At 36.8% G+C, this 12,789-nt stretch overlaps 1 protein-coding gene across 3 annotated transcripts in view; it reads right to left on the bottom strand.

Annotated features, from left to right (window-relative positions):
• ADGRL4 (adhesion G protein-coupled receptor L4) overlaps window positions 1–12,789 on the bottom strand; it is a 75,070-nt gene that overhangs the window by 24,120 nt on the left and 38,161 nt on the right. The window contains exons 3-8 of one of the 3 annotated variants that reach the window (XM_054383944.1): window positions 12,358–12,510; window positions 5,963–6,118; window positions 5,372–5,442; window positions 3,495–3,668; window positions 3,222–3,405; window positions 875–991 (exon numbers count right to left, since the gene is read on the bottom strand). In XM_054383944.1, the coding sequence (XP_054239919.1) occupies window positions 875–991; window positions 3,222–3,405; window positions 3,495–3,668; window positions 5,372–5,442; window positions 5,963–6,118; window positions 12,358–12,510 (855 nt within the window). The remainder of the gene's footprint in view (window positions 1–874; window positions 992–3,221; window positions 3,406–3,494; window positions 3,669–5,371; window positions 5,443–5,962; window positions 6,119–12,357; window positions 12,511–12,789) is intronic. The other 2 variants (XM_054383946.1, XM_054383945.1) reach the window with 2 other exon arrangements.

A 12,789-nucleotide genomic window follows, 5' to 3' on the forward strand; every position in this document is an offset into this window, starting at 1 on the left:
AATTCTAATTAGATGTATGCATACATATTTTTTCTAGAGTAATATATGCTTTCTCCTGTTCTGCAGTTGGCTACACATGTGGTGTCAGGTTTCATAAACTAAATTGACTCAGATCTGAAGTAATGGCCCTCTCTGAAGGACCTGCCTTGCTTTCGCTTGCATTCCAGTGGAGCCAGGATGGAAGACACATAGGGAAAAAGAAAGCAAAAGGTATTCTAGGATGCTGGGTTGATTTGAAAAAAATACTGTGATTTTTCTCTTTGGTAGCAAGATAAACTGTATTTTTAGGTACTGATAGGTAGTGATATTCAGATTAGCTGGAAGATTGAGATTTAAGAAATCTTTTCTGTGATCAGGTGGTTTAACTCCTGAGCTGTTTAAACACATTTAGTGTTAGAGATGACAGTAGTTATAAGCCATTTCTGTAGTGCTCTGAGGTGCAAGGCAAGAGCTGGGCCCTTCTGATTTTGGAAATGAAGAATACATGGTCTTGACTCAGTGAGCTACATTTTAAGTAGAAGAGACACCCCAGTTTTTAGAGGATGAGTAATGCACAGAGTTGAGGCCACAGTGAGGCCAGTCCATAGTCACATGGCAGATCTATGGCCAGCAACAGGATAAACTTCAGGTCTCTGGTACCAATATTCAGTGTTAAAACTCACTGCATGCCCACTGTGCCACTGGAAATGTTAGAAATATCAGTCTTGAGACAGTAAACCGGTAGGAGAGAGAGTGTTAAAAATGCTTTGACACCTCTATGGTTAACAGGGCTGAAGCTCAGTCTCAGTAACTGCACATTTGGTTATGTAGTAGTAGGTGCAAGTCTGTTTGAGGTGTTTATTAATGCACCTACTCTTTAATCTTTGTTTCTTACCATTAGGATGATATTCATCTCTCTTCTTTGGTGAGATCTTTATATAATCTCCCTCTGTGTATACATGAGGGTGAATGTGTTTCATGTGGTGTGAATCAAAAGCAAAAACCTTGAGTGCTGCAAAAGAAGAAAAATGCTATACAAATCACAGCTTCATTATGGTCTACCATAATTTACAGCTGGGGTTAATGAATGTGCTATTGGATTACATAATTACTGGGAATTTTAATAATATATCATTGTGCCAAATATTTCAAGAGAAATGTTATCAATATAGCATGTTTACTTAAAACTCTATGTTTTGTTATTTTTTTCATGCATACATTTTGCTCTCATATGTTTTGCTCTTTCCATGAAAAATGTAGTCTTTTATTTACCTTGCATTAAATTAGGCACTGGAAAGAACAGTGTAGGTTACTTTTGGAAGAGCTATTGCTTTATTAAAAATGCATTTCTGAAAGGGACCACAAATCACAATTATAAAAAGCAAAGCATAAAATTCTCTACTGAATAGCAACATTTGATAAAAGCCAATTTTTGAAAAGTGTATATTTTATAGTTATCTATCCATAGTACCAAATGCACATTGCACCATGAAATAATGATGTGTCTTGTCAGAAAGGAAACAAACAAGCACATCACCCCTCAGGACAAAAACTACATTAGAGGACATTGAGCACTTTACTTGTTTCATAATAGTGCTGAGTTTCAATCATCCATTATGGGAATAAAAGAAAGTCAATCAGGCCTTTAAAAAAAAAAAACAAAACAACAAACCCAACCAAAACCCAAAGAAAAATAAAATAGGAACAACAACAACAACAACCAAATCTACAAGTTGACTGATGGAGGAATATCACTGTGCTAGACCATCTGCATTGCTTATAGCACAGCACACAAAAATAATGTGAGCTATTCGATAGACTAGCTGTCAGGAAATGTTTGTCAGGACATAAGAAATAGTTTTCCGCTGCTGAAGTTTTGAGAAGCTTGTAGTTCAAGAGCTTGTGCCATAAAAAGCAGCAGAGAGACAGGGGTAATGTATAGGTCTTTGCCTAAAACACGTGTGGGGCACGTATGGGCCCTATGGAAAATATATTCATGCTTAGAAACAATAAGAAAAAAATTTAATGTTTGGGGCCAGTTTGGAAAAGTGCTCATACAGTTTCCCATTTTAGAATAAGAGCAGGACAAAATTCATCAACGTTTCACCATGCGAATTCCTTTCCTTTCTCTTTCCCAGCCTTTTATCTCACCTGGGTCTGACTGATATTTACACTGCACCCAAGTCCTTTCTTCTTGACCTTCATGGTCTCAGCTCTGTGGCCACGACAGTCTGCTTTCAGCCTAGGTGGCAGGGGAAACGGGGCTTGACATCTAGCTCATGGCACCACTCTGAATTTGCTGCAGACCCAGAGGTGCACTGCACTAACATAACTCTGCTTCTACAGCGTTTATGTCATAGAACAAATCCCTTCCTGTTTTTTCATCAGTCTTAGTTTCAGAAAGGTGAGGAAAGAACAGATGGTTTGACCTGCCTCGGGACTAAAGCAGGAATCTTTCCCATCAAATCATCTTATAAAATGGCAAACCAGTAAGAGGCACTGAAGGACTGTACAAAATATAAAATAAGAAATAAGGTCACATCCAGTTTATGTACATTCAGAAAAATAAAGATGAAAGAGGGGGCATTGCCAAAGGAATCAGCAATGCTTTATTAAGATTTTCAAAAGCAGCTGGTATCAGCCTTAATCTGCTCCCATTGAAGGACTGGTAAAACTATTATTGCCACAGGGAAACCCGTAGGAGTTGGTGTGAAGACATCAACACACAAGGAGAGAATATGAGAGCAAAATGTTGCAACAGAGACTAACCAGTTCTCCTACCCTGAAAGTCCTCTTAAAATGAGAATTTTCTCTGGAAATAAAACCACTCAAATCAGACTCACTTATTCCAGGTTCATTTACAATACTTCCATTTAATCAAAAAGAGTAAAAAAATCTTGTAGAATAAATCCAAATTTCATTCCACTGGTGGATTTTATACATAGGATAATTCTGTGCCTGTAAAATGAATCCAGATTTACTGTGACAGTGCGAACATCAAACAAGATAGAGATCTGAAAGGACTTCCCACAGCCTCTGAAAGTTTTTTTTGAGGCTCAAATGTTCAATCTTGAGAAATTATGATACCTACACTGAAAGTCATGTGTTAGCTATGAAAATCATACAAATTAACACCTGTGTGTTTCACATAACACCATTTCTAATCTTTGTAATTGTGCTGAAAATCTCCTCAGTGTAATCCACATCTAAAGGATATCTTAGATTCATTTCCTTTATCTTACCTATGTCACTTGCATTAGCATCTAGCTGTGTTGTCTTTTTGAAGTTCTTTGACATGAGAAGCATCGCTTGTTCTGTAGAATGCAGCAGCTTAGTCAGGCTCTTTCTTTGGTTATCTACAGGAAGAGCTTCCCAGACTCTAATTTTGTCTTTTTGTAAAAAATTGTTTACAGTGTTAACCAAAACCTGTAAATAAAAAAATAATTTTAAGTGGAAGAGTCATATACTATCTGTAAAATAAGAAAACCCCCAAGGCTTATGGTTGATGCACTCACGTTAATCGTTGTATTACGAAGACCTTCATTGTCAGAAACAGAGTAGTGCATGGTATTCAGTGATGAATAAGACACTGCTTCAACATATGAAATCACATCTACGGGTAAAAGTGGCCCCAAAGTGTTTTTGTTGATTTCTTGCAGCATCTCCAGGGGTGTCTTTAAATGACTAATCTGAAAGATACAAGACCCTGCATCTTAATGAAACAAGTAAAGTCACATTTTTGCAAGTGAAAGTAAATCCAGTGCTTCTGTGAATTAATATCATAGAATCATGGAATCATAGAATGGTCCAGGCCAGAAGGGGCCTCCAAAAGTTATGTAGTTAGACCTCCCTGCAGTCAGCAAGGACATCCCCAGCTAGACCAGGTTGCCCAGGGCCTTGTTGAACCTCACCTTGAATATCTCCAGGGAAGGAGCCTCAACCACCTCACTGGACAACCTGTTCCAGTGTTCTACCACCCTCATAGTGAAGAACTTCTTCCTGATATCCAATCTAAATCTGCCCTTCTCTAGTTTGAAACCATTGCCCCTTGTTCTGCTCGGGCATAAAAAGAGTTACTATGTAAATCGACATCAATAACGATGTTACGCGTGTCTGGTACTCTAGCAATCAAGATAAAAACAAAAAGGCCATGTGGCTGCTTTTTTTTTTTCAAATGTAGATTCTAAAGCACATAGTTTAGTGAAACTGTACTATTTCGCCTTCACTGTTTCAGTTTGGGAACTACTAAATGCATACGTACATCAAACAATTAGTTTAAAAAGTAATAGGCTAGAGAGTGTGAGATGAAGTTTCAGTCTCCTGGCTGAATAAAAAAAATTCTCACTTCATACTGAAATCTAATGAGATTGTAGCCATCAGTCTCCCCTCTCAATGACTGATTTTGCAAACTCCATAGAGGCTGCTACTGAACAGTTTGTATAGGGTTTGCTTTATCTTTGACTGCAGACTTAGTTACATAAAATTGAAGTATTTTGACATATTACCTGGATTTAAGCTTACTTTGATCACATATTAAAAAAGAAACCTCACTCTAAGATCCTGCTGTGGGCTTTGTTATATCTTTGCATGTAAATATTGTGAGCATGAGTTATATTTAGTAGAATGTTTTACATTACAGGGTAACATCAAAAGCACGTTAATAGAATGCATGTCTTACACTAGGCTAATAAAAGCCTTTAAATGAATATCTTTCTGAATTTCAACTTTGGCACTGCTTAATATAAAATGCAAACATGTATGATCGATTTTAACTTATTTATGCTTATGTTTAAAGTAGACAATACTACAGTTGTAGGCTAATGAATATCAAATTCATTAGCATCTTTTTAATTTGCTTCAGGAATCTCTGATTCTGGTGAAAAGATATCTTGACTCCAGAGTCTTTGAGTCTATAAATTCTTCATCCCTTTAGAGATTATGCTTTGAAGAGTAAATATACTAGCATACCAGGATGTTATTTCTTCATTTTCTATTTAGTCACTTGTTGACATTACTTTTGTAAGCTATCTTACTGCCTTTCACTCTGAACAAGCAAATAATTGCATGTCAGTAAATGCAGCAGTGTGTAACTTCAGGAATTACAGAAACAGTTGAGTGATTACCACACTTCTGAATTTTTCATGCATCATGACTCACTTGGCTGGAAACAGAACATGCAGATTCCTAGTAAGTTATTATCATGATTTGAGCATAGAATCCAGTTCAAATAATTTGAAAATATTAAAAAGACTTCCGTAAACATGCTTAAGTTCAATTGTATGCTTCAAGCATTTGTAAAAAGCTCCTTAAGAACTATTATATTTGAAATAACAATTTCAAACAGAAACAATTAAAGGATTTGGAAATTAATCTATAAACCAATGCTACTTACTGCAGCTAAAGTTCTATTAATATGTTCAGTTATACAGTCTTTGTATAACTCACACTTTGCCTTCGGGTTTTCTGTAGAAATTAAAAAAGAAACTAATTATATTTTGCAGTTTAATTTTCAATATTCCATATATACTCATTTTAAGAGCTCTTGTCTAAGTAATTCCCAAAACCACCATCATCCTGAATTCATGCACATAAGACACAGCACTCCATTCTCACACTGCAGCCGGTAAGACTTTGCCAAAATTACAGCACTGGATTGGACTCTTAGCTTTTGTTTTAGCTCAGGTAGAGAATTTGGACCCTTTCCTTGGGACTTCCATGGGTTAAAAACAGAGACAGCTCAAATTTACAGGAGGACAGGTCTGACAACTATGAAGAGGCAACCATTATTTCAAATGTATTTCATCATGCTGTTAGGTGAAAATACATTTATGAAATGATTCCATTCTCAAGAAATGTAGATGATACTGTGTTGCCTCTTTTTTATGTCTTGCTGATTAATCTAACTGAAGATAAAGAGGCACTGGTGGGTTTCTCAGAAGATGTAGCTGTATAATAACACATAAACCTTTATAATATCATGTACCTTGGCAGGAAGTGCCATCATTTGGCTTAAACTGCAATTTTCCCGTGGATGGTTGATAACCTTCCTTACAGGAGCAGTTAAACCCTCCATCCACGTTCTCACATTTTGCATGTTCTCCACAGGCAACAGTTCCTTCATTGCTGCACTCATCTACATCTGCAAATATCGTGAGAAATTGAATTTTTATTAAGTATTTACAGATACCTTACTGCTTTGTTGATAATAGCCCTGAACACTGCAAGCAGTCTCATAATAAAATTTCATAGCATAAAAAAGGTAGAATCTAAAAAAGTGACCTCAATGGCAAGACACCTGCCAGTTCTAATACTTAGGAATTAGAAGAATAAACCATAATTGATCATATTTTTATACCATCACTTTTATTACTATGTAATATTGCATTGTTAATATTTTAAAACTGTGAGTGCAAATGTTAATTTGATCATAACAAAATGCTCAGCGTGATGTAAATCATCTGAAATCCATTTTCCAGAGATTAGACTAAAAAGATTTTTCTCAGCCTTATGATTCGGTTAGAAAGGAGAACAAAAACTGCAGCCTTTTCTTTTGAGTCATGGCTTTAAAAAGAGGCTACAAAAGATCACTCTAACCATCTTGTTAATCAAAGATTTAAGCTCTGTACCCCTTAAAGTGCTTCTTGTTGTTTTTTTTTTTTGTTTTGTTTTTGTGTTAGTTTTTTTTTTTAATCCACATTTAAATTACATTTGCCTAAAATGGCTTTTGTGCCTCTAAATAATTTGCCATTAGGCAAACACGCTTGGTGACTAGGTGGGGCACAGCCCAAGAGCAAATCTGATGAACTCCAGTAGGGGAATTCATAAACTGATCAGTTTAGGAGAGCTGGACACTAACACTCAGGCAGTAGTAGGGATTATTTTGCATTATTTGGTTGGCTGGGGATAAAGATCAAATAACTCAATGGAGAAAGTAGACTGGGAACAATACCAAATAATTCTGAAGAATGAAGTAATGGACTGTGACATGCTGTGCTGGAAAGGAGAAAATAGTGAACAGCTTTGGGAAGGATAAATCTAATGAAAAGAGTTGAAAAAGGAAGAAGTGATATAGGACCAGATTTAGAGAAGCAGCCAGAGAACTGAACTGAAGGAAAGTAAAGGTAGAGAGGGTCGTGGATGACCTGGAGAGGAAGACAACCTAAATTAAGAACTGGTATGGCACTGAATTTCAGAAAGAAATTAGTGAAAAAAAAGAACTTCTTAACTGAATAGTGGAAGAGAATTACTACCTGAATTGATAGAAGGCATTTGTGCAGCCAGATATGCATTAAGAACACACAGAAAGCAGATACAGGGAGCTGAAAATGCTCTATAAGCATATGGGGCCTGTTTTTGCCTTTTATTTTGATAGAAGATTGTTGGCTGTTTTCAAAATGGAGCAGAATAAAAAAAAAGAGCAATGATATATGAAGTAAGGTTGCTAGAGAAACAGAAATTGTGGTAAAGTCAAAGATGTACTGCATGCCTGTGGAAATATCTAGGAAATGCAGAAAGAAGTGTAACTGGGGGCCACCTGCTGGGTGGGCAGCATTTTTGGTAACTTCAGAGAATATTCTTTGCTTTTGGCAAGAAAAGGTCCATAAGGAATGAGATGATTTTTTTATTATTATTATTTTTTTTGTAATGGGGCAACTGCAAAACACATTTAAACCTCTAGTGGGGTATGCCAACAGTTTCTACATCCACGCCGTTTTTGCTGGATTGCGTTTGATTCCCCATCTCACTTTTTTCTGCTTGCAATCCTAGAGGTTTTACTGGGCTTCAAGGTGATGTTTGAGGTCCCACATCCAGTTCATCCCCATTTTCCTTATTGACCAGTGACTCCAATTTGTACCTGAAATGCTGTGTTTTGAGTCTGAGGTTCAGAAGCTTTCATTGAAAGCTGTTCAGACTCCTGCTTGGTACAGACAGGAAGGAGAGCTGAGGCTGGAGGCACATTTGCTCTCCCCATCACAACCACCTCTGCTCTTAAGGGAAAGCCAACAAGGAGGCTGTGTGTCTGGATGGGTTAACATGAGCACTGAAGTTTAAAGCATGAGATTAAATTATAATTATCTGCATTGGGGCAATGGCTTTTGTCCCATATTTAATGTGCCAAACTGCAAATGTTTCTCTTTAATCAGCAAAGTTTTGCATTAGCTGTATTTGTACGGTTACTTTGACCTCAGTATGCACAGTCATGGAGCTAACCACGTTAGATATCAATGTATCTGGCAAAAGTGAAGAAAGGGGAAAGCTTCATATAGTGCTATACACAGGCTACCTCATAATTAAATTTTGTCATTTAAAGACATACAGCTAGTGTTCATACTCCTAGCATTTAAATAACCTCTCACACCAGTATATTATAAAGTTCTTTTCGAAACAAGTGGTTGCCTATCAGTGCCCTGTTGTGTGACCTGTGTAAAACACTAAAACTTGGAATAAATTGAAGTGGCAAAGGTGAAAACCATGAAAATAGCAGTTTGTATAACAAGAACACCTAGCAGCCTTGTCAGCTACATGGAGGAGGGCATGTACATCTTAACAAGGTATCAGCATACAGTGCAGTGTTAAACACCAGCAAAAGACAACAAGCTTTGCTAAAACTTGCGATGACTTTTAAACAACTATTTGAATATTTTCCATATTATCGTTGCTAAGCATCAGATTTCCATAAAATTTACTGATGCAAAGCGTTCAGAACTATGGTAATATTTTGCTTTTCATGAACCTTTTGTTTGGTAAATAATTTGTTTTTCATTATTGGGCAGTCACATAGATTACCTTTCCTTGTAATTATGTGGGATATTAAGGGTAATGGAGATTTCAATGAGAAGTTAGGATTATCCAAAGCAGCAACAGAAACTCAAGCACCAAGGCACATCTCTGGCAACTGGCTATTTAAAGTCTGACAGAGACACCCTGTTGAGTATATGCAAATAGACTTTCTACAGTTGAATTATCCATATGTGATGAGTCCATATCACATCATGTAATTTACAGTTTCCTGGAGAAAAAAAAAAAATCTCCTGGATGACTAAATTAAATGGCAATATGCCTGATCTTGCAAGGTACTAATCAGCTTCATATCCCTTTCAAATCAATGAGATTGTCAGGGGCAGCCAACAATTTGTGACAGTTGTGAGAATACTGCTTTTAAGTTCCTGCTTTGAAGTAATGTGTGCACTAGCTGTAGGTTTTTGTTTCTTTATATTTTGCAGTTATGCCTTTTAAACTGAATCTACAATTGTTGGATCACACATGCACAACAGCTTGTCAGGCCTTTCAGCTATCCAATTTTACTGGAACTTTGGGGCAAAGATCTCAAACCATCCTCGTTGATCTGCCATAAGAGTGGGACTGGGCTGCCAAGGCTTGCATGAGCAGTCTTCACAGGCAACATTCTTGAGCAAAGGTTGAAGAACAGCAGCTTTTTAAAAAGAAGAGCATTTTCCATAGCTCTGCAAAAAAGCCCTGGCCTTTTAGTAAATATTCAAAACAAATCCTAGAGCTGAACTTTTGTAATAGCTGTGATCAGAAAAATATCACCAACACCACTTAGGCTAGTGTGAAAGTAGATTTATAACCTTTTATTTTATTTCTGTGCTTTGTCACTCCTCATTTACTGCAGCAGGCAAGGAAATTCCAATTAAATTAAAAGTACTGAGAACAGTTATTATGTTCAGTCTTGCCAATTACTGGATTGTACCTACATTGCTTTGATTCTTCACCAGTCAGTCAAGACAGCTTGATGTCTACATTATACCTTGGCTTATTAGTAGCTTGCAAGTGATTGAAAAGTCCAATTGCAAAGGACTAGATGTTCCCTCCTGGTGTCTCCATACTGGGAAGGGAGCAGCACACACAAAGTAGAAATGAAAAAAAAAGACTACGAATAGCATGGGTAAAAGAAAAGTTAGTGATCTGGCATAATGCCATATCCAATCCACTGTACAACTCCCCTATCACAGGAAAGGATGATGGGGAAAGGCGCCTTCCCAGCAGTCTTAGAAATACCTGAAGAAAACTTGTAACATGTTCCTTGAAAAGGCAGAATGGCACAAATGTCACTTTCATTTTACAGATGACCATTTTCATGTTTTATCTCTGACTGGGATAAAAAAGTAGGTTTTTATGTCTCTCTCTTTTTTTTTATTTAACTCTGCAGCTGAATATTCAGTAAGATGGAAAGTCTAAGGAAAAGCACATCTTTTACACAGAAGATAGATCTTAATAGCTCACGTCCAGAACAGCAGAAAAATATCATCTTGAGAAATATCACATTTCTGCTTTCCTCTTTTTTGCTTTTCTATTTCCATTATCCTTGTCTTTTTCTTTCTTTCTCTTTCCTACTCTCTAGTTCCACCTCTATCAGTATGTCTCATTGTCACTTTTTCACCAGTTCTGTGTAGAGGGACAGGTATATGAATGAAATACTACTGACCCTCAACTCAAAATTCAACATTCTGATTGAATTAAGAGAGAATTGACATTTCCCAAAGCCACTGATTGAAAATTATAATCACTTTGTATTTGGAAGTTTAGTATAATATCCAGAGAGGGGAGGAACACACATGTGTATGAGCATGGAATTTGAAATGGACTCTGAAATGGATTCACACACAGAGTGATGTAGCACACTTGCACCACTGGGATTGGCATGGTGGCATAAACAAATAAGGTGCATAATGGCATCTTTTCCAACTGCATTTTTAAAGTTCCTGCCTGATATCTTATAGACATATATTAAGAAGAAATATATTGGGACCCTAAAAGCTTGGGTAGGGTAGATACTCGGTAGCTCTGTCCTTCAATCTCTACCAGATGTTGTATTTACAATGACAACAAAGGTTTGTACACCCTCAATATATTACTGTCAGCTTCTTGTGTGCAAGCCATATCTACTACTTGTAGCAGCAGATCCATTGGGTACAAAATATCCTATTATGATTTCGCTTACAGATAAAGCAGAAAATTAATTGTGGATCAAAAGGTTGTCTTTAGGACTCACTGCTTGGTAAAGTAATTGGTACACTTGTTTAATGAGAAAAGGTGCCCACAGGTAATTTTTTATTTCAGTGTAAGTTTTGGAAGCTCTGAATTCCTTCCATATTCCTCCTATATGGATTTGCAAAAAGAAGAAGAAAAGTGCTAAACTAACACCCTGTAAAGGATTAAAAATTATCAGTCTACCTAGTAAAGAAAAGAGGGGGAAGAAAAAAGGCAGGAAAAAAAAAAAAAGAAGGGAAAACTAATAGTTAAAAGCTAAAGTAGCAAGAACGGTCAGAGAAATAACTGTGAAGACAAAACTTCTGAAGCTGAGGAAATGTCATAACTTAACAATCAAAGCCTGGACCAGAAATGGCAAGAATATTTACAGCTCAGTGTGCTAACAGTCTCAATCCCAGCTAATTTAAGAACAATTTATAGGGGTGGATAAAGCAGAGGTCTATTAGATGGATGTGAGCAATGGGCAAGAAATGTTGATTAGATCACTTTCTGGCTTAATATGCAGCCATTCCTCTGATATTAAGAGCAGTAAGAAAAGAGGTTGTCAGCGCTTACAATCTCACAGGAGACATATCTAGAATGAGACACAGTCAGCATAAAGGTGTAAAGGGCAATAGATTTATTTCTCATTTTCCCATTCCCTGAGGACTGTTGCAACATACAGAGAAAAGTACCAGGAGTTTCAAACAAGAGAAATAGTTACAGTTCTTCCATTCAAAGGAAATCCTAAAGGATTGCAAAGTTGTTCAGAAAAAAACCATTTTTCCTGAGAACATTTCCTCCCTTGTAATCTTAAACACATTCCATCCAACTACTGCAGAATTAGGGGCTGATGGATGGCACAGGGGGTAGGATAACTACTAATCTTGCTTATTGCTTTTGATTAGACTAGAGAAATTAACAAAAATATTCTGACCAAAACTCCCAAAGAAAAGGAATTTGGAGTATAGTAGGTGAAACATATATGGAATTCTGTCGGTCCAGGGTGACCTCAATGTACTTTGTCATTCTGCTTTATTTTAAGAATTATGGCCACTTTGCTCCCATTTCAGTGAAACAGGGGCATAAAAAGGTGAATTGGGGATTTCTGTGATACCTTTTTTGTATGTTAATTGTCTAAATCTGTCACAGATAGACTAAAAATATTGCAAGCAGAGTCAAGATCAAAGTGTTACTGAAAACAATGCATCTGTGTGAGCCTGCACTGGAATGTTAGTTCTGTACCGGTCCATATTGTGGGGAATTTTATATCCAGAACGCAAACTTCATAAATCTGAAAGCATTGTTGCTAGATTTATATAAGCAACACAAGCAGTAAGAGAAGAGTGACAATGCAAAGCTAGCTGGTACACATTAATAACTTACCCACACAGGAGGTTCCATCATTAGGTACAAAAGTTTGTTGACCATTGCTGGATTTGAAACCAGACACGCACATACAGTAATAACTTCCCACCGTGTTTGTGCAGTTGGCATGCTCTCCACAAGGCTGAGTAGCATTTTCACATTCATTATCATCTGTCAAGACATAAATTAGGGAGAAATATATTTTCATTTACAAGCTGAAGAAAACAGTAAAGCAAAAGCTTAATTTGCCCCTGGTATTTTATTTATATAAGTTTTAAATGCTGAACTTGCACTCTTTATGTTTGTTTATACAGTGTTCCCATTGCCAAGTATCTAATCAGGTGTTCAGCATCACTCTTCTGCCCTCATCCTGAGTGAGTCAACAAATGAGTACTGAAGTGAATGGTTTAATTGGATATTCACCTGGAAAAAAATAATTGAGACAAGTGA

The sequence above is a fragment of the Indicator indicator genome, chromosome 10 (assembly GCF_027791375.1).
Source record: "Indicator indicator isolate 239-I01 chromosome 10, UM_Iind_1.1, whole genome shotgun sequence".
Classification (NCBI taxonomy): domain Eukaryota; kingdom Metazoa; phylum Chordata; class Aves; order Piciformes; family Indicatoridae; genus Indicator; species Indicator indicator.